The sequence below is a fragment of the Suillus discolor genome, assembly GCF_016758755.1.
Source record: "Suillus discolor strain FC423 chromosome Unknown F5147scaffold_11, whole genome shotgun sequence".
Taxonomy (NCBI): Eukaryota; Fungi; Basidiomycota; class Agaricomycetes; order Boletales; family Suillaceae; genus Suillus; species Suillus discolor.
In genome coordinates this window covers 172,809-194,511 of record NW_024541258.1, presented here as the reverse complement: position 1 = coordinate 194,511, position 21,703 = coordinate 172,809, and the positions used below count along the sequence as shown (strand labels likewise).

General features: G+C 46.1%; 5 protein-coding genes across 5 annotated transcripts; 3 read left to right on the top strand and 2 right to left on the bottom strand.

Moving 5' to 3' along the window:
* Positions 1 to 3,463: 3,463 nt before the first annotated feature.
* Positions 3,464 to 6,829, top strand: F5147DRAFT_650196 (uncharacterized protein; the record flags this gene model as incomplete). Its single annotated transcript, XM_041433424.1, has 11 exons — positions 3,464 to 3,501; positions 3,653 to 4,011; positions 4,048 to 4,197; positions 4,288 to 4,430; positions 4,484 to 4,595; positions 4,658 to 4,781; positions 4,956 to 5,097; positions 5,362 to 5,727; positions 5,773 to 5,975; positions 6,011 to 6,360; positions 6,408 to 6,829. 11 exons carry the CDS (start codon positions 3,464 to 3,466, stop codon positions 6,827 to 6,829), a joined length of 2,409 nt encoding a protein of 802 aa, XP_041296071.1.
* Positions 6,830 to 10,370: 3,541 nt separating this feature from the next.
* Positions 10,371 to 11,627, top strand: F5147DRAFT_571027 (uncharacterized protein; the record flags this gene model as incomplete). Its single annotated transcript, XM_041431026.1, has 6 exons — positions 10,371 to 10,528; positions 10,577 to 10,685; positions 10,730 to 10,923; positions 10,972 to 11,104; positions 11,159 to 11,287; positions 11,337 to 11,627. The coding sequence occupies 6 exons, from the start codon at positions 10,371 to 10,373 to the stop codon at positions 11,625 to 11,627; spliced, it is 1,014 nt and encodes a 337-aa protein (XP_041296070.1).
* A 1,766-nt stretch (positions 11,628 to 13,393) lies between these two features.
* F5147DRAFT_650194 (uncharacterized protein) lies at positions 13,394 to 16,116 on the top strand (the record flags this gene model as incomplete). The annotated part of the gene is made up of 9 exons (XM_041433423.1): positions 13,394 to 13,546; positions 13,593 to 14,260; positions 14,302 to 14,341; positions 14,393 to 14,563; positions 14,622 to 14,693; positions 14,865 to 15,006; positions 15,034 to 15,936; positions 15,989 to 16,004; positions 16,107 to 16,116. 9 exons carry the CDS (start codon positions 13,394 to 13,396, stop codon positions 16,114 to 16,116), a joined length of 2,175 nt encoding a protein of 724 aa, XP_041296069.1.
* Positions 16,117 to 18,160: 2,044 nt separating this feature from the next.
* F5147DRAFT_571049 (uncharacterized protein) lies at positions 18,161 to 19,126 on the bottom strand (the record flags this gene model as incomplete). Its single annotated transcript, XM_041431030.1, has 1 exon — positions 18,161 to 19,126. A coding segment is annotated over one exon (966 nt), but the record flags the coding sequence as incomplete, so codon positions are not given.
* A 1,971-nt stretch (positions 19,127 to 21,097) lies between these two features.
* On the bottom strand, positions 21,098 to 21,484 carry F5147DRAFT_556538 (uncharacterized protein; the record flags this gene model as incomplete). The annotated part of the gene is made up of 1 exon (XM_041430516.1): positions 21,098 to 21,484. A coding segment is annotated over one exon (387 nt), but the record flags the coding sequence as incomplete, so codon positions are not given.
* Between the last annotated feature and the right edge of the window lie 219 nt (positions 21,485 to 21,703).

Here is a 21,703-nt window from a genome sequence, read left to right as displayed (position 1 = left end):
AGGTAGTCTTACCGTCTCAAAGTAAGCAACGTGGTTGCTCAAGCTGCATGACGGCTTGCAATGGCGGTACTTCAATTCATTGGCGAAGTACATGTACGTAGGCCACAGCTTAGCATTTCCAAATGAAGTGAGTTGCGTGGCATCGGACCAAAACATCAGGCCCCCCATGACCCACGGTAAGTCACACCCTGGTTACCTCGGTAATTCCTGCACTTTGCGGTGTGCTTCATGGAAAACTGGGGATGTGTACATGTCACCATGTATGGCGACCTCTGCGTCAAGATGAGGAGGAGCCCACCAGAGGTGATATGGCTCGTAATGGAATAATTTATTGTCTCGAGAATTCGCAAGCTTCTCTCGTATAACCGAGACAAGGGAATGATGATACAAATCTGCTGCCTGGTATACACGGGGACCTGGTGCATCGGTGGTACGGGAAAACGGCACCTGGAGGGATATTGGAGCTCTTGTCCATCCGGCGTCCTCATCCTCCCACTCTTCTCCATCCCCATCATCGTAGTCATTTGCACCCAGCTTGGTATTGATGTTCTTCCAATGGGTGGAGCTGACATCAGCAGCTTGGAAGGAACTTCCACCCATAATGGACAAGAGCTTTGCGACTTCTGAAGTCCCTGGTTCCAATACCAATCCCCAAGCTGGAAAGAGGCTTGGTTTGGATAGGGATGATAGCGAGAGTCGCTTTGTGACCCAAGAGGTTCTGGGGATAAATCAGTTCCTTGAGGGGTGCCAGGAATGAATGAGAGATCTGCTATTGTTACATACTCTTCCGGATCATGGGATGGTGGTTTATCTGAAAAATACTGATGCACCAGCCCAAAGATATTCATGGGAGTACAATAAACACGTTGTAGTAAGGCTGGGCATTGTTCTGCGCTGACAGAAGATACAGGAAATTCTGGAAGTTCGTCCCGGACTTCCACCGGGACTGTAGGTGGGGGCTGTGGAAGCACATCTCGAAATCTCTTCGGTTTTTGTCGGTTCTCCTGCCTGGGTCTGTGCTCCGCCAGACTCATGTTCCCTCTGTCGTCAATGACCACTTCATTGGGATGATGCTCTTCGAGAACATGGGGAAGGGTTGTAGAGACCGAAGCTTCATTACCATTACCCAGGATATTGTTGGTTTGAGCGGGAGGTGAGTGATTGGTGCAGAAGGTGAGTGTGGTATCGGGCAGTGAGATATGCTGATCAGGGGCAGTTTCGTGCAAGTCGTTTGAGGTGCGCAACTTTTTCCTGCAACCAACAAACTCCTTGAAGGAGGAGATGGCCGACAACAGGCGTTTTTTTGTGCGGGAACATGAATATTGATGTAGGCTGTAGTAATTCTGTGTGGTAAACGTGCGTTTACAAACACATGTATAACCAGACGCGGACATGAAAGAGCATGCCCTACAAAACAGAATGATTAAGTACATAATATGGGAAGGCACTGCCGCTCACATTAGAGGCGTTCTAAATGCCGTATGGACAGGAATGCAATGGTGCTGAGCTGACAGGGCCAGTTGGGAAGGACTTATGTAATACACAGGAGTGATGCAATGGTGCAGTGTTGACCGTTGAAATTTTCGATGATGGCTAGGCACACAATGGCGCTGGGATGAGGGATAAGCCATAATCCCTCAAATGCTAAGAGGCCACCTACCTTGCATTCGCGTGCTGAAATGTCTCCTTCTGAAATCACCAATGCATCTGTACCACCTTCTCCCTCATCATCCTGCTCGAGCCTGGAACCACAGGAATTTGTTGTTGACCCCAAGGTCATGAAAATGCTGGTGAATATATTAATTGCATGCCATGGTATACTTCATTACCATGGCCAAACAGGGGAACTGGCAACCTTTCAATGGTGAGTTCTGCGTAGAAGAAAGAAGAATTGGCTCATACCTGAAAGACAGGCCAACTACCTGACAAGGATGGAAAATTCATCCTTCAGAATTTCAAGCCTATCGAGATGCACATATCTTTCGCTACCCTTGTTGCCTTTGTGCTACAGGAGGTAGATACGTAGAGGTATCAATAATCCGATGAAGGAGAGGCCCATGTCAAGGACAATACATAGCTGAATGCAAAACTAGCACTTGTGGCTACCTGCGTGAGTCGGTTGTCTACCAAGCATGATATAGTTGATGGTTGGCTGATCTGTCATTAGTGAACATCGAGAAATTTTTCGGAAGAGCTTGCATACCTGCTGCATATTTTCCTCTCAGAGGCACGTGTTTGAAGTAGCAACACGAAACGTCTAGGCTCATCTCTAAACCAGGGACTGACTGGCAAACACTTTGTTCCTATGATTAAGGACGCCAGACTCCAGTAGCATCAGCATTATGTCAATATGACTAAATGTGGCTAGCTAACATTAGGATCAGTTTTATTCTGATGAATTTGGAAGTCAAACACACACACACACACACCGTTATAGTTAACATCGATACCTGACAAAGTTTTGATGTTTGAGACTGTTTTGTTTACTAGGCGCCATTGCTGGCGATGACCTTGCTTTGTTTGGTGTTGTTAACTCATCTGAATCACAAGCATGCAGTCCAATCAATCATCCAAGTTCGTCGCAGCTGCCCATGGCCAGGCCCCAAATCAAACTTCTTTCTCAGAGGCAGTGGTCAGGACGTGAAAAAAGGAAAATGCTGTTAATTTACATGCATAAGCTTCATGTTGTCAAATTCAGAGGCAGCCATTGATCCTTTACGGAAAGAAAGACAAGTCAGAGATATTAATAATCTAGGGTGCAGGAGGCATCTTACCATCATTTTGATGCGCGCATCGCACATATCACTGCGTGCGTAATTCATTTCTGACAAGAACTTGTTAAAAGTGCACGACTTGTCATTTAAGTGCGGTGTGTACACCGCACTACACTATAAACGTAATACTACAGTAACATACATTGATTATTCATATAAATCTATACTGTGTGCTATGTACTATGTACTATGTGGCGATGGGATGATGGAGGTTGGAAAGAAGAAAATGATGAAGCGAGCAGAGTTTATATAGTGACTGACTTTTGAAATCAAACTCCGCTGACTGTGGCTACCCCACAATGATGTAATGTATTACATTTTCCTATTTTGTCACGGCATGGCTAATCGTGTATTGCTGGCTGGGTCTGAATATGTATTCAGTATATCAGCTGTGCTCTTCGCGTCCCGAAGTCCTTTCCGACTCCAAGTTTCACAAATATGCGTAGTTATATTTAGCTCAAATGTAATCGAGTAGACAGTAGTACTTGTGATTTGTGCAGTCTCCATCTTTGGCTGGTGGTGCATTACGAACATACTCTAATGATCATACTAGTGGGCGGGAAGACTTAACTTTTTTACATGTTTTCGCCGCAACACCGTCTATAGAAGACTTCATTTTGACAGAACAATATATGCTCAGGCGCCAATCTTTCATCGCTGGTCCCTCCGGTCCACTAGCAAGCCCAACAATGTACTGGTCCACAATCACAATGTGGAGTCCGTCTCTGTAAGTATTAGATAATCTACAATAGTGATTCACTATAAATACTCACCTTGTGCATTAACAGGTCTTCTTTCTTCTAACACCTTCGAAAGAAGGGATTTGCCATTACCATTTCAGCTTGGCTTGCTGGCCAGCTTTACGTGGTGGCGGATAGCCCCAAAACAATCGCAGAATCTCTGCCCTCCCTGCTTGATCTAGCTGTGAAAGATTATACTCGCATCGCAGAGGAGGAACGTGAAGCAGTCAAACGCACACAATTTGAGCTTCACAACCCAGCGTGGTTGAGGATCAAGAGCGGCAAGTACAGGGGCAATGTGGCACAAGTGTTCGAGCATTTACCAAATAGTGTTGTCGCAGTACTTGTTGTTGCACGCCGCTTCCCCTATTCTATGCCTCAGGGATCTCAAGCGCTGATCGAGCGGTCCCGCCTCCCGAATAACACGACAGTTTCCGACATCATTTGGGACGACAAAGTAGTCGGATGGAAATATAAGGGCGAGAGCTACTACATGGGTCTCCTTTTAAAAACCTTTCACCGCGATTGACTAGAACATATCGCATCATCTCATGCTGACGACATTCGGCTCCACCTGGACTCCAGATGGAACAAACCCTTCATCCAAGCAACTCTGGCTGCATTTTCATTGCAGTTCCTGCGCATAGGAGATTGGGCCAGGGTTGTCAAGGGCTCTCTTCGTGGTGAGCTTGGTCAGGTGACATCGACTGACCATACTCTTGGGACCCTGAGTTTGCAATCCACCTTGGATGAACGTCTGAAAGAGATGACAGTTTGTCTTCAGGATGTAGAACGTGTCTTTCGAGTCGGAGATACTGTAAGAGTGGTGGCCAGTTCCTACTTGGGTTTGCAAGGACACATCATCGAAATGCACGGGGACACATTTCAAGTTTGTCAAGATACTACAAATGAACAGGTAAATTTTTTGTGCAATTTAATATTTGACGGTCTAAGTCTTGGCGTGTATAGGTCAAAGTGTCGAGATACTACTTAGATCGGCGTCTCTTGAAGCACACAGTACAATCATGGCTGCCAATGCAGCAGTACTTCAACCCCCCCAAGCTAGACTCTATTGAAATCGGTGTAGAGACTAACATCTCTGTGGCCTCATAGAGGTCTAATTCTCCAACGTCCCAAACACAGCACGTCCCATATCTCATTTCTGCACACTTGGCGCTTCGTCGGCCGCTCGCGCGCATCGGCGCACACACCTTCGGTTCCATCGCTCGTCCTCCGTTTATCCATTCCATGTCCGTTCGGTTCATCGGTACGTGTTCCTAATTTATTCTCATGTATTCTGACATATCTCCGGTGCTTGCGCACATATTCCGTATGTTTCGTCACGGACCCTTATTTTACATATCATCACGTACTTGCTTCGCTTTAGTGCTTGACAGCGCTTAACACTACTTACAATATATATACTCATGTCTCGATGTAGAATGATCATCTTCTTCCCGCACAAACATTGGACTCTAAGTCTAAAAATCTCCGTCATATCCGCCAACCGACACAAGCACCAGTTCTCATACTCTAATATACAAACATCGTCTTACTTGTCTCCCGACTCACTTAAAGAGTCGGTGCGCTCCACCACCCGCACGCGCGCTTTGCTCACTCTCAGCGCGCGCCATCATACTCGTCGCTTGGTAGCGCTTCATAGCGCTCTCGCTCATCGCGCTTCACTCATCATCGCACGCCTCACCAGGCTTATCTGACAGTCCGGTTCAGTGTTTCCCTCTACTATTATATATAGAGCAACCTTCTCAGTAGCAATCCCCTTGGGCCGACATTAGATTCGCGCACAGAGGACCATCTGAGTATATTCATACCACCCCACTTCATAGCAATCTACATTCCTCACCTACATCGGGGATTACATAGAAGTCATGGAGGGAGAGCACATGGGAAAACGCGGTGTCGTTGACTGGTTTTCGAAGAAAGACACGAACCTCTGGTTCCGGGATATTTTCATTGTGGACAACACTGAGTGCTCCGGCGGATTGTCAAGTATCTCAGTTCCCGCAGCGATAGTTCAGCGGACGAGTATCACGCAGACAATTCAATTCACAAAGGAAAGGGGATATGACGTCAGACCTGGAGACGTCGTTACTGTTGCCCGTGGGCCAGAGTATGAGGCAAAAGGGGTTGTGCAAAGCATTGACTTCCCAAATGCTTGTCTGACCTTGCTTTGTGACGGTGATCACGCACTGGTAAGCACCATTAACCTCAACTCGGGCATCTCTGACTTATAATAGATCAATGTTCCAATTGGATTTGTGGTGAAATTGCAGAATGCTGACTTGGATTGTTTTAAGCATATTGGACAAGAAGTTTTCGTTATTTGGGGTGAGTACAAGGGCTACCGAGGGACGCTCCACGGTATTGGCCATGAAGCTTGCGTCGTTGCTCTGCGTGGGCAGAAGTGCACCTCGCTGAAACTCTATGACACTGTCACTAAGTGAGTAGTCCTCATACTTCCACAGCAATTTATAGGTTCATGGCTTTCAGGTTTGGCATGAGGTTAAACGGGGCAATGCTCGAAGGTTCTGAGTGGTCTTTATTCTGCGAATTGCGGAAAAGATCGTACTTGGCGCCGCCTCCTCGAAGCATCACCCCACCCATCGAAAAAGATCCCTCTAGCTCGTCGGGGTCCATAACAGGTCCCATTCTCCCATCATCCAATGCATGGCCGGCCTGGTCTGCAAGCTCAGGTGGTGCTGATGTTGTGCAAAGCCCGTTGTCGAGCACTGATCCTAACTCATCAACACCCAATGCCTGGACTGTCGATGAACTTGATATTCAGAACAGTGTTGACGCCAGATCAAAGAAAAACTCAGACAGTGGTGAGTCCTCAATGGAGCCATTGCAATTTCTGCTCATGTTATTACAGGCTCACTACCTTGGTTGATGACCAGGGAGTTTGCTTCCAAGTGTTTCACGTATCACGCGATGTTGAAGGTTTCACCAATATTCGATGCTTCGCTCTCCAAGCGATTTGTATCAACACCTTGTCCTGATCCTTTTTGCAGTGAGAATGGACCGGCCCCAGAGGGATGCGTCGCAGCGTACTGTACATCCAACAACACAGGTGCCATAACCAAGCACTATCATATTCCCGCCATTTATTTGAGTCCTGCACCTCCACGCAAGAAAAATCAAGAATGCCTGATTCTGGATGGGACTCATCGTGGACTCGTTGGAACTGTAGCGAGGTGCAGCATCAAGCACAGTTTTGTGGACATTAGTATTACTCCTACTGTTACTACAACTTTGCATTTCGATCAGATATGTCTGGTGGAACCGATGCAATAGAATATGTTCAGTATGATAATTATATTCCTGGAATAAATATTACAGTACATATACCTGAGACCATCTACCCATTACCTCGCCATGATTTCTGATACATGGGGAACAGAGGATCGACATATTCCATTGGTTTCCGGCAGAATCAAATAACATGCTGCTTGTTACAAGTAACATCGGTCACGTGGCCCCCCTATCATTTTCCCTTCATCCTCGCCCTCACCATCTACCGGCTCACCCTCCTTTACCGACTTTCTGTTGACCGGATCCTCGGGACCATTCCCGTCCCTCGCATCGCCCACCTCTATGCATGTGCACGCACGTTCCTCCAATGATTCGACCACCAATGTGGTCCCACACCTATGACTCGGTCTGACTTGTGCCACCAATGTGGCTTTCCCTTTCTGTCCCTTCTGACTGTGGATTCCCGCACGTTGTATTCTTACCATTGGTCCGTTCAAACATTTCTCGGTCTCATTCCACATTCAACCATCCATCACTAATCCAGCTCTGTTGCCAACGCACCTATACCATTCTCGTTTCCCCTTTACCCTTACCTACTGTGCGGTAGCCTTGCCCTTAACCCTCTCCACTTAGTATAAGTAGTTGGTCACCCTGTACTAGATTCTCTAACTTGAATCTACTCAATCTTCCCTGGAACATACTTCCCTCTGAATGCCCCTTTGGCTTCAGTCTCTAGTATCTTTTCTTAGTTGCTCATCACGACTAAGTCTACCTCAATTGACCTCATTGTTCGGACAAGACTGTCCTTACCTTGAGCGACTTCAAAGACATCCGTCTTAGAAGTCACATGACACGCGCGTACTGTGATCACTGCTGACTCGTCGTCGCCAGTCTCACTTGCTATACCGGATCCTTCCGGTTACGTCACGAACGTTAGCGGATGACACCCCTCTTAGGGCTCCGCATAACAGATCTATTTGAGTGTGTAACACTGCTCATACTGTAATTCTATAGTGTAGTTACGGTACAACTATTCTATTCATTTGTAAATGCATGTGTGATGAGATCATTCTGTGCGTTCAAGTAAATGAAAGTATTGTTGTACTAAGCATCACATCACGGTCCTTGTGTTGTCGAGGTTGCTACAGCACAATAGAGAGAGGTATGTACTCCTTCGTGTATGATTCCTATTGCTGTGATTTAATAATTCATGTCCAGCTTTTTGTTGCTCTGCGTTCGGTAAACTGAATGTAACATCATCACCAAAGCAGACTCACAACCAGGGCTCATCATCTCAATGTCAACTGCCTAGCACCCCCTTGACATCCACACAGCAAGTGAAGCAACAGCACAGTCACCACATGTCCCATTGTGGGCTCGTCTTGTGCTTGTTCTTTGCCATGCATCTCCCCCACATGACCAGGTGCAGCATTCTTCTTTCATGTGTCCACGTATTCTCATCTCTCTGTTAATGTTCTTCGTTACTTCGTTTCTTGATCATGAGACTCGCATAGTGCATCAAACTTGACGATGTGATACACTTTTGGTTTTAGCGCCGTGGAAGACAAGACCGGCGCTCAGGGGTTCTCAACAAAGACAATATGGACTATACGTGCAAGGGCAGCTCGTTGGAGTCTTAAAGTGCATTTTTGGTTCAGCTTTCTGTGTGCTCCCGCTGCTGATCCCTCGATAGATTTCACAGCATTCATTGACACCTCTCTGAGGATCTTGTGTCCTGATCAAATTAGACTTGAAAGTTGACACACCTGTGCCCACAGCCAGAGATGCACAATTCACTTTGTCTGTGGATCACATTGGTGAAAATATGACGGGCGATCATCAGAGCCTGTCTCTTCTAAACAAAATAAGTGGCGTCAACGAAGCTCTTGGTTGCTTTGAACGTGCTCACAGTCAACTATATACTAGTACTACTGCATTATCGTGAGTTAAAAGATGTAGAGACTCGGATACGCTGTGCTTAGTATTTGCAGGAGGAAACGAAGAGAAAGAGAGCGCAAATATAGTATACAAATCAGCAGTAACATTAATTGAGTTTCACCCACTGCAGTCTGCTTTCCAGCACATCATTCAGTCGGAGACTCAGATGACCAACATGAATTCAGGTAGATTTACTCCCCCGGGCGCTGAATGCCGGCAGAGTTTGAATACAGTCGTTCACTACATCAGCATGGTACTTGCATTCAGCCTTCTTCTTCCTGACTTTCATCGTGTATTTTGGCATAAGGTAATATATAGCCTTATCGCTCACTTTACGATACTTACTGTCGTCCTAACCTTACTTACTACTAGGACTATCGTTACTTTACTGTTATTACTACTATACTTTACATTCAGTACATACTTCATATAAGTAGTGTGATATTAAGCTGTGCACAGAATTGCAATGTCGACGTGATCAGCCGTATTCCAAACAATGGGTACACCACCCATTTGACAACATGGTAAGTGTATCATTAAATTATCAACACATGATCTAATTGAAACCTAAATGTATCTGATATAGTGTGTTTGGTTGTGCTTAGAATCTCCACCCAGCCTTCTTGCAAACTGATAGACCTGCATATTCACAGATCAGTGCATGTTCTCTCCGACCATGGGCCTTCATGATTTCAGTCCAAGAGCTCTGGAACGTAACTAGGAGAAGGGGCATTTTCTGGAATTTGATCGAGCTGGGGCACCTGGATACCATCTGGCATATGGCGCTCGAGGTTGTCAGCGTGATAGTAACTTTCTAACCATCTATACCTGTATGTTTTCATCTTTTCCGAAAGGAACTCGATGTGAGTTTTTGTGTTCTTTAACTGTTTCTGGATATGTCGCAGCTGATATTCTAGTTCACTTTTTGAATTCTCGTCGGTACCTAGCCGATATTTTTCAGACCTGCCACACAAATATCTAGATCGACAAATCTTACCTGTCGTCTGAGTTCCACAATGGACCTTTTGATGAAATTCATCTCCATCTGAGCTTCTCGCGTTCATTGAGGAAAGCTGCAAACTAAAGGTAACTCTAAATTTAGTACCGCATGCTATACTGAAGAGCTCACTTTAGTGTGATGTGGCTTCTGACATGGACGGATTGTCACGAACACTTCCGAGTGGGTGAGCCTGCCATCCGAGGTCCAATTGCTACAATAGCCAATGCAGTGCCGTAGACTTTTATCTACGTGCGACGATGGCTATACTGTCAGAGGAGGTACTATATCAATAGTATATATGGCTCTAAGATGGTGAGGTATTTTCTTCATTACGAAATCTATGGCGCTTGGATGACGAGGTAGCTTTTAGTTATATTATTGATGGTGTTCGAATGGCCGATCTATTTTTTTATCGTTACAATATCTATGGCGGTATGGCGAAGTTTTTTTTATTGTGTGCCATTGGACATTCAAGTATATAAATATTGTCTCTCGTATTAGCATCACTTAGCTGAACTTATGAGTGCTGACGAGAATAACCCTTCTTCCAGTGATCCTTCGCGCAAGCGTAGTGCTTCAGCGCTTCACACAGGCCCATGAAAAAAGGTGTCAGTGTTCTTTTAAGTGGTGAATCACAATTTTTTGATGTCTTTCATCAGGACTTCTTCAAACCCCCTTGTTCTTCATGGCCAACATTTTGGTCGAACTGTTTTTGCCCTGTGTAACTATCCTGCCCTTCTTACGGCCGGTATACTCCGACTGGAAGAATTACAGGATACTCCCATCGATGATTATCCAGCAGAGTGAGCATACTTTTGACAATTATGGCTTATGCTTACGATCATTGATAGTGTTCGACGCGAACACAGAGTTTTCATGGAACTAATAGATTCATACCCTGGTCTTTTGGATCGCCTGACGAATGGCGAGGAGGAGGATGTCATCCATGTGGGAGAATTGGTAAATTTGATATTCTTGAACATCATCATGCTCACAGTTTGCAGCTGGGCAAAGGAGCTTCTGGTGCGCGAGGCGATGATACCAAGACCCTTAAATCTGCCATTCTCGAATGGCTTGTGCCCAGAGGACAGGCTGTCATACCACCTCTCTCCCGGAACATCAAGTCTGACCGCAGGTTTAACCATGAAATCACTGGTAGGTTGCTTTGCCCAGCAGGCCTCGACTGGTCACATGCAGAGTGAGCCATTCTGCCAAGATATTAACCAAACATCCTAACGCTACCTAGAACCAAGCAGAGTCTTAAGAGTGGAGAAACTGCGGTTTGTGGTGACCAGTGGCCTATATTCTTGTATGCTGGGTATGAGTATGATCCAGAAGATCCCTGGAAAGGCTTACTCAGGAGCGAGATACTGATCTTTGTAAGATACTTCTACTGGCGATCAATTTTAACTCAAAAAAATTTCCATTCATAGGGTTTCAAACATGTTTTTACATCTCCAAGCTTGGTCGATAAGGAGCCAAAGGCCACACGCTCTGGCAACACTTACCTGCATGGTATGAAATATGTGACTCGAGGATCCTTAGCTTATGTTGCAACGCAGGTATGCAAATTTGATTATATATACCTTTCCCTGCTGACTTTTCCTTCAGGTTCGGTTTTCATTAAGTTCGTCATCCGTGTTTTCACGTACCGACACGGTCACGGACTCCAAAAACTTTTATCATAGTATTCTTGACTTATTGGAAGATCCTGATGAAAGTGAGGAAGTGACTGATCTAATGACGTGGTGGACCCGGTTTGTGACCTCATCCGCTTCAATTTCCAAGTTAACACTTGTTATAGTCGGATTTTTCCAAATTCTTCTTCGTCACAGCGCACTATCAAAGATTCAGGAAAAACGCGCTGCCCTGCAGGAACGAGTTACTACCAACACCAATTAGTTTTTGCATTTTTGTAATTGTACTGTATTATAAGTAGATGTGCTCTTCCTATGTTAAGCTATATGTGAATAGGATATTTCAGTTTGATGAGGCGAGATAACTCATTGTCAAAGCTCAACTCAGTTGAAGACCAGCATGTTGATAGGGGCTCAATTGATAATTTGGTATCACAGCTTGACTCATGGTAGCTCTTGCCATTGGAAGCTGCACTTGCAACATTGCTTGACAGAGGTCACCTTGATAGGGGTTGTTAACTGAATATTATGCCCTGGCGCACTGTCACTGATTATACCTCCTGCCTTTAGGAGCTATGTCTGTAATGGTAGACTATGCTCAGTTGAATATCATCATCTTGATATGACATGATAACCTAATATTGTCCCCTGAAACATTGTCATTGATGGTGGTTTCTGCAATTGGAATCTACCTATTTAAAGTTAGATGTCCTTGGTAGAAAATAAACAACTTGATGGGCAATGACAACTCAATATTTCACCCTGACACTTTGCCATCAATGCTGGCTTCTGACATCAAAAGCTGCCCATCTAAAGCTAGACACACTTGGTAGTATTTTAGCATCTTGAATAGGGATAATAATTCAATATAATTTAATGTCATACTGTCAATGATTGTACACCCTGCCACTAGTAGCTGTCCGTGTAACATTAGACATACTTGACAGTACATCAGCATCTTGATATGACATGATAGTCTAATAGCATCCCCCAGCACACTGTTATTGATAGTGACTTCTGCAATTGGAAGCTGCCTATCCAAAGCCAGACATACCAGGCTATCTAATACAATTCAATATCATCCACTGGCATACTGTCAATGATTGTATACCCCGCCACTGGCAGCTGCCCATATAATATCAGATATACTTGACAGTATATTAGCATCTTGATATGACATGATAATTTAATATCATCTCCCAGCACACTGTCATTGATGGTGGCTGCTACAATTAGAAGCTGCCTATCCAAAGCCAGACATACCTGGTTAAAGACCAGCATCTTTATAGTGTATCATAAATCAATATCATTACCAGTCACATTGTTGGTGACTATACATCTTACCATTGAAAGCTAGCTATACAACAATAGACACATCTGCCAACAGCACACCAGTGTGCTAGTAGATTACAACTTTGTACCATAGGCCTGTTAGTATTGTAGCTTTGGGAGATCCCACCAGTGTAGGCTGCCTATCTATTCCTTTATCATGTGATCTACAATTGTGATATATATTTTCAATATTATACATTAAATAAAGCTAGCTAAATCTTTGCCAAACTGCAGTCAAATGCCTGATGTGCTGACGTTCCGGTTCCAATATGTCAAACACTGCCGGATCATGTGAGCTACCTTCCAGAAAGCAAGTTTATTTATTACCTTCAGCCTCGCTAGATAATTGTAAATTATCCTCAATAATCTGTGAGGACGAAATTCTTTTCCTCCTTGTGCTGAATGCTTTGTCTAAATCAGTATCTTTTGTGTGATAACCGGGATGTGTCATGGGTTGTTCCAAAGCCTGTCAGTGGATGCTCTACTCACGCTAATTTGATAGTGATGACGTGGCAACAATGACATTCGCACAAGGACAAATGGCAACTTCTGAGAAAAGAGAACCGGTACATTAATTGTTTGTTCGGCAATATCCGAAACCACCCGAACATCCGGCAAATTTCAAATTTTAATTTTCCTCGTTCCCTTCCGGATCTCTTCTGAAAGCTAACCTGCTACTGTCATTGTTTTGCTGCTGATATGTCTTCTAACATTACTCCTGCTGCTGCCACTACTGCCAACCAGGCACTCATCGCTCTTCTTGGCAGGTTGAATGAGATGGGTGAAGAGATTCTCTGGTCCCGGTCAGAGGATGAGAGGATGAGGTTGAGCAGAGCTATTGCTTCTCAAACGGTGTGTTTGACATTTCCATGTATTGTATTCATTAATATCATTAAAGAATGATGCCATTCGCTCTTACCGGGTGATGGCTACCTACATCCCCCTTCGCCTGCTCTCCATGGCGGCTGAGATCCATAGGGCTCAGAGGGGTACCATGCAATTGGTGCAAGTACCGGATTGGACCCGTGTTGGGAACAATGAGGATATTTGCCGAGGGCATCCACTATACCCCAAGACATTGGGTCCTGCTCCCACTCCTACAACCCCTACCGCCGGACCAACACTGGTATCTGGCCCTCCACCTGTACCGGCACCTGCACCTGCACCGGCACCTGCACCTGCACCTGCACCTGCACCTGCACCTGCACCTGTACCGGCGACAACTTCCCAGTCCCCACCTCCAATGATCACCTTACCGGCTCCCAGCACAATCCGCATTCCTGGCAATGCAACATCCGGTGGTGCTATTGCAGGCCCATCGAAACCACGTAAACAACAGTTCAGCGCAAGTCCCCCACGTCCAGTCAAGAGGGCCCGAAAGGCTATTCCAAAGTTGAAACAAGTGTTGACAGACACTGACACTGACAGTGATACAGTTCACATGGGCAATGATAAGCCAAAGGTGAAGGGCAAAGGCAAGGCAAAGGCAAGGCAAGGGCAATGTCACCGGATGGTGATGTCCGGCACATGGCCATGGAAGATGGCGATGATGATCCGGAAGTTGATGTAAGTTTTTGTTTCGTACATTTAAAAGCAACTGACAATAGCGGTCAGCTCCGTAATCCAAAACAAAACATGGTCAAAAAGGTATGTTTATTTTTTCAATATCAAAACAGGCGATGTTGTTGATTCGTACAGAATTTACCGGCCGTTGTTATTACCAAAAGGCCAATGCCACCTCCAGATGAGAAGAAAAAGGTCGCTGATTGGGAGGAATACGAACCAGAGGAAAAGGAGGAGGAGGAGGAGGAGGAGGATGCAATAGAGCCTTCTGAGATACTGGTCAAACCGGGAGAGGGACAAGAACCGGTAAGTGTTTGCATTATTGCACCTATCATGAGTATGGCTAATATAATCATTATAATAGTCCAAGTCTGGTACAGATCATACCAGAACAGCCAAGGGCAAGGCAAAGAGCAGGGGCAAGCGTCCACATCTGGTAAGACATCCGGTAACTCTCTTCCGGTAGTGCCATATTCATGCTTCATAGAAACCCATTGGTTCGCCTCTCCTACCATGCAGGAGATGCACAGTTATGAAGGCAGAATGCGAAAACTGGTTGACAAAACACGGCAAGGTCGCCCATACTTGCACTCTTTGCAACAAGTAGAGGATGAGATGCATCTGGCCGGATCATCCGGTCATACCAGCCATAACCATGGCCACTCACTCCAAGACAACCGGAAAAAACAAGACCGTTGGGCAGTCCAAAGGGAAAGGCAAAAGCAAAGGCAAGTGTCTTATTTTCGGTAGTATGTCTACTAATTGTATCCATCTAGTCATCAACACTCAGTGTCCCAGTCCTATTCCGGAGGAACCGGATTTCAATGTTGAGATGCTTGATGCCCCTGCACTCACCGGCACCGGTCATCCTGGCACTACTGCAGATGCAGGACCTGAGGTATCTGTTGATGATTTTTCGGTGGATCAATGGATCAAACCCATCGATGACAGTACCCTGCCCCCAGCACCATTCATGGAGACACTGGATGACATCCAGTACTCGCCGGTCTATCCAGCTCATACTCGAAGACCCCCCTCTCCTGTTGACATTTCTGTACCCCTTCAGCCTCCGCAGCCCCGTCCTTTGACTAATGTGGAGATGGATGCCATGCTGGCCCAAATCCAGATCGATATGGATCAGCTCTGGACATGCGACGACATGATTTGCAATGACCTGTCCCATCGTATTGACTGGCTGCATGCCAACTACACCGAGCAATTCGGCACCCAGAAGGGACTGGTAGATCAGTTGACTGTTCAGGTCAGCGGTATTGCCCGGTACCTGAGGGACAACCAAAGGACCACTCCAGCGGCAGGCTCAACTCCACCCACATTCAATCCACCACCCATTGTCATCCCCGATACCCCCACATTCCCTGAATTTGGCTCAATCAGTGCCTTGGGTCATGCCATCACCAACAATGTCTTCACTCCAGATGTGTTTTCGACTAACACACATCCTGGTGGAGATGGCTCACTAGTCACAAGGCATGAGCAGGCATCCGCACCCACCTCTACCTCTACCATCAACCCTGTCCCCACCATGGGGGGATTTGGTCCACTCAGTCGTCCGGTTAGTGCACTTCCGGTACCAGCCCCTACTGTCACAATGGCATCTATGCCCTCCACTAGCACCCTTCGCACCATGCTCACTGGGCCACCAAATCTGCCAGCAGATGGTCAGTCCCTTTCAGCTCCTTTGCCGAACTGGTCATTTGCACCTCAATCAAGGCAACAAGGTCGGTCAGTGAGTGCTAGGCATGATAAGAACCCTTCCGGTAATAGGGCCAAGTAATTCTAGTACATATAGTGTTTTTTTGTTGATAAGGATACTCTAATACCATGGTAGGATGTACTAGATGGTGTATTAGATTGACCGGTTAATGTATGTAGTATACCGGTGAAGGTTCAACGATACAGCAAGGCACGAACAATGCTCCTGACTGTATCTATAATTGTTGTAAGGTCGTGCATTGCCTAGTCTGCTATACTTGAGACGACAAGTGCATTCAACCCTAAAGGGGAAGCGAGTGCAGCAAGGATCTAGAGGTATGCGCTGAAAGCGCTACTGGTTGGCCAATGCGAAGCGCGGGAAAGCGCAGGTGCGCGCGAGGCGCGAGAATGCGCGAAGTGTGGGAATGCGCGCGCATGTATGCAGAAACAAGAGAGAGTAAGAGTGAGTTTGCTTAGGTGATGATATGATGTAAGACAAGAGAAGGGAGATGCAAGGTGTAAACAAATAGATTTCTACTATGTTCTGCTAGGTGAATAGTGGGTAGTAACCAGTAAGTCCTCTGTCGTTCTGGTGGGAGAGTAAGTTTTTTTGTAAGTATGTACTGCTGGCGCTTAAGTATGGCGCCTAAGTGCTGTCATGCGGAGCCGAAGCGCTACCGAGTAAGGTATGTAAAGATATATGTAAGTAAGGGTCCATGATAAAAATAAAGATGGAATGATCAGCAAATGTGAGAAATGGAAATATACGCACTAGGGAACTTGGTGGACAGTGGATGGATGCTTCCGGATGGCTGGCGCTATAGGGCGCTACAGCGCGGGAAAGCGCGCGCGCATATACATCGTGAAGCGCGGGAAAGGTACGCGCGCATGGCGCGCGTTGCGCAGGAAAGCTGCGCCTCGTATAGAGATAGCTGCGGGTAGCACACAGAGTGATGCTACAAGTTCGTGCCATGTACTCCCCAGTGAAAACTGCCATATTGCACAATGAGAGGCATGAGTCTCTACACCGGACCTGAAATGATGCATGGACTGGATAATATACCTACCAGATCCAAGGCCAGTGAATGTACCTACTGGATCCAAGGCTGGTGAATATACCTACCAGATTTCCGGTGTATATGATTCTTCCGGCTAGGTCATTTCCATTGTACACCGGATTCGCTATTCGAGTAGATTCCTGTACCACTGTCTATACTATATACCCCCAGCCCATCCGTTTACCTTGGGTACACACATCCGGCTGGCCCACTCGTCTCCATCGTAAAGTGGATTTAGCATTCATAATGTCCTATATACTAGTACATTCATATATCTTGGGTACACAAATTTACTCAGCCCACTCATATGATCAGCCCATCCATTTACCTTGGGTACACACATCCAGCCGGCCCACTTGTCTCCAATGTAAACCAGATTTAGCATTTATAATGTCCTATATACTACTACATTCCTATACCACTGTCTATATAATGTGCCCTCGGCCCATCCGTGTGTCTTGGGTACACACATTCACCTGGCCCACTCGTATATCATGGTACAATTATGTCCATGGGCCCACATGGGATGGCCCGTCTCTATAGGTACATTGTCATCCTTGGCTGTCCATCTGAGACGGGTGAATTCACTGAAGGGGCTCATGGTGGACGAATTCTTCTCTTTCCTGACAGGATGGGCAGCGCAGGGATGGGCTTCATGCTATGCGGTGTAGATGTTTGTTTAGTGGGACATGACCAGTTCGAAGTTGGACTAGGAGAGATGAGTGGCATCTCGGGAGGTGGTCTGCAATTCATGAAAAGGTGTTTGATGGGGTGCGTGGGTCTATTTCTTTGAATCTCGCATATTGGGGGGATAGGCGCATTATTGAGGCTGCTTCGTCTGCAATTCTCTTGTCGAACAGTTGCTTGATTGCTGATTTGCTTCTTGGGAGGGTTACTGGTGAGTTGTCCGTTTTGCGAAGGGAATGGAGTAGGAGGTGCCCATCTGATGATTCTCCTCTTGCAGCTTTTTTCGCCTCTTTGTCTGCTTCTTCATTGCCTTCGATACCAATGTGCCCCGCTGACCATCTAACCACCAGTTTGTGGGTCTCGTTCTCATTGTCTGTGAGTAGTTTGCATAGCTCGTCATGGAACATGTCCATGAGGTAGTGTCCCGGTTTCGATTGAAATGCCATCATTGCGTGCACTGCCACCTGGTGTCCACTCCCAGTGCCATGGTTGAAATGTTTCCCCTCCTTCTCACCTCTTCTTTCAACAGCTGTACCACGAGCAGCATGCCTACAATCTCCCCTTCGTACACCGTGTGTTCTCCAATGCCTCCTAGGTGGTATCTTCTCTCCTTCACCTTCCGCTCTCCATCCATGAGCACTGCTGCTGCTCCGACTCCTTCCTCTATGGCTGACCCATCTGAATATACCTGTAACTCTTCTTCTGCCAGTTCATCTTCATAGTAGGCTGCTGTTTTTGATGCTGTGATATGGACTTCTACGTCTGGGATCCACTTCGTGTAGTGCCATACGGGTTGGATGGTTTCTATCATTGATGGGTTTAGCTTGAACTCACTGGTGAGTTTGTGAATGGGGGATGGGTGGTGTTTCTCTTTCTTGAATTCGCACTTTGCATAGAAGTTGTATGCGGACTTGATGCTCTTGTGGAGTGGGTGGTTCTCATGCAGAGTTGCTAGTCTGAGTATTGCTCTGTGACAGATTTGATGGAGAGTCTGTTGAAAGGGTTTGATGTTAGCATGGACATCAAGCAGATCAGATGGGGTTGAGCACATCGTGCCTGTGATGAGTAGGGCTGCCATTCTTTGTACTCTGGCCATTTTCGAGGCAAAGCCGCGTGCTCCTCTTCCTCCTGCCTTGTTGCCTTTGCCCTTTGCTAATATGCCTGCACACCATATGTCAGCAGTGTATAACATCTTCGGAACGATAACTCCTTGGTATAGTCTCCGCATCCATCTTCCTCTGAGTCCCTTCATTGGCCTTATCATCCTGTTGCAGGCTAGCGTGTACTTAGTTCCCTTAGCAAGAGCGTAGTCGGCGTGTTCCTTGAATCGTAGTTCCTGGTCGATGATAACTCCTAGAAATTTGTGTGAGCTTGACGGTTGAATGACATGATCTCTTATCGTTATGGATGGGTGCGGGACGGGGATTGTTTTCCTTGGGTCAACCGGGTTCAGGATTCTCTTTCACGATAGACATATTAGCGCTGTTTTGTCGAGCTCAAATTCGGTGTTGTGTTCTTCGCTCCATGTAAGCGCTCCTCCTGGTTTGGTCATCATGTTCACCAGTTTTGCATTGGCTTCTTCATACGTTTTGGCCTTTGCTGCGATTGCGACATTATCTAGAAATCCCAGGCTGAGTTCTCCTTTGCTTGGTCTTGCGTCTGCAACATTCAGTACATCAGAATTGTAAAAGATAAAGGCAAGAGGTGATAATGGGCATCCTTGGTCTACTCTGTCTTGTATGTCGAAGGGGGCTGATACGAAGTCGTCGAAGCAAAGTGTTGTCGTTCTGTTTGCTAGTCTTCTTTCATACCATTCAATGTACTCTTCCGGTATTCTGGCTTTCCTGAGGTTATGGAGGAGTCTGTGTACTACTACACTTGGGAAGGCAGCTTTGACATCAAGGAAGAGTACCGATATGAAGCAGTTTTTGGATGCCCAGGCGTCTGTTATGAATTTCGTCAGTACATGCAGTGAGTCTGTTGTTGATCTGCCTGGTTGGCCTCCAAAGTGTGTTGCGGGGAGTAAGTTATGTTGTTCTGCAATGTACGTCAGGTCATCCGCTACACACGAGGAGAGGATCTTAGCCATGGTGTCGAGAAGAGTTATTGGTCTGTAGGCTTTCGGGAGACTGTAGTCTGGTCTACCTGGTTTTTGTAATACTATTGTTGAGGACCTTTTCCATTGTTCTGGGTATCCTTTGAGGGCGAAGGTTGCTCTGAATAGCGGGCCGAGGTATGGGACTATTAGGAGTGCACTCTTCATGAATACTATGTTGCTGATTTCATTCGGACCCGGAGCCTTGTGTGGTGAGAGACGGGAGATTGCTCTGTAAATTTGCTGGTTAGTGATTGGTCTGAATTCACAAATGGGAGCTTCATAGGCGAAATTTGGGTCCACATGGTCATCTTTGGGGGGTTGTCGGAAGAAGGTCTGGTACAAAAGTTCACTCTTGCGTGCATTGTCTTGTGTGGTGTTGTCTTGCTGTTTGTTTCTCGGGTCCTTGAGTGTCTTGATGCGGGTCTGAATTTGGTCTGCAGGGTTGCTGGTGGCATATCGGTGAAAGTTCCACATGTTTGTTGATGTTAGCGATTCTAGCCAGGTCTTCCAGTGTTCTTCTTTGGCCTTCTTGATAGATTCGGAGAATCGGTTGTGAGCTATTCGGTATTCTTCGTGTATCGGATGGTTGCGTTGGGCTAAACGGTGTCTTGATTCTCTTCCGAGTTTATGTACTGATTTTCTTTCTTGATCTAGGTCTCTCAACCACCATCTTTTCGAGTAGGGAGATGGTTTGACTCTTGGGACATGCTCTTTGATGGTATCTGCTATGATTTGAGTGAGTTTTGTGAAGGCTGTTTCGAGCTCGACTACAGATGTGAGCTCAGCTGGGGGATATGTGGCGAGTCTTTGTTCTAGTGCTTCGTTGAATGTGTCCCAGTCTGCTGCACGGTAATTCAGGCACAGAGTGGTGTTGATTCGTTCTGGGCTGAGATCTAGAGAACTGATGATGGGAAAGTGATCAGTAATTACTGGGCGGAGGTGGTACATGACCTCACATTGCGTGAATACTTGTTCCATTCCATCTGAACAAAAGACATTGTCGGGTCGAGTGAGGTTCTTCATGTTTGAGGCTTCGAGGGTCGCCATTCCCGGTGGGAGTACCTGTGTCATATTGTACAGAGCTAAGAGGTTAATGAGAGTTCCTGCAGCGTCTAAATTTGCTGCAGTGAATAGATGCGTGTTGTTAGCTAATTCCTACATAGGGTGGTGACGGTTGAAGTCACCGAACCATATCATATGTTCATCTGGTTGGTTTTCGCCTTGAGCGATACCTTCGTGGTTGCGTCTTACATTATTTTCAGTGTGCATGTGTCTCTCCATGAAATGGAGTATGCTGTTGTTTTCACAGTGATTGTATACATTATATATGCGCACCTTTCCGTAGGGACTTGTTAGTTCGATGGCCATTACGTTTGGCGAGTTTACATGAATTATGTGCCAGTTGTTTTTTGAGATTCTTTTGTTGACTAGGATGAGAGTTTGGGAGCAGGTCAGATTTGAGTGGTGATTTGATGGGTATACCACATCCCAGAAGCAGCTGAGGTTCGAGGCATTGGCAAGATTTACTGGGTTGAGGTATGGTTCTTGGATGCATGTGATGTCATATTTGTCGGGGTTGAGGTTTCTGAGCATATGTTCCCATGCGTTTAGCGATTTTGGAAGGTTCTGTTGCCAAATTTTGAGGTTGGTCCTGACAGGGGGTTCATTGGTTGTGTCCGGCATTAGTTCCAGTTTGGTGGTTCTTGTTCGCTAAAATATGCTGCTTGGCGGTCAGGTGATAGCTCCCATCACAGAGGCGTGGTTTGATGATGATTTCCTGATAGTATTGGTGGGGGGGTTTCGTTGTCTCTCATGTTTTGTCTTTCTTGTTCATGAAAGTGTGTCCATGGTTCCGTTAATCTTGACTGGGTACCTAGAGGGATGCGGTTA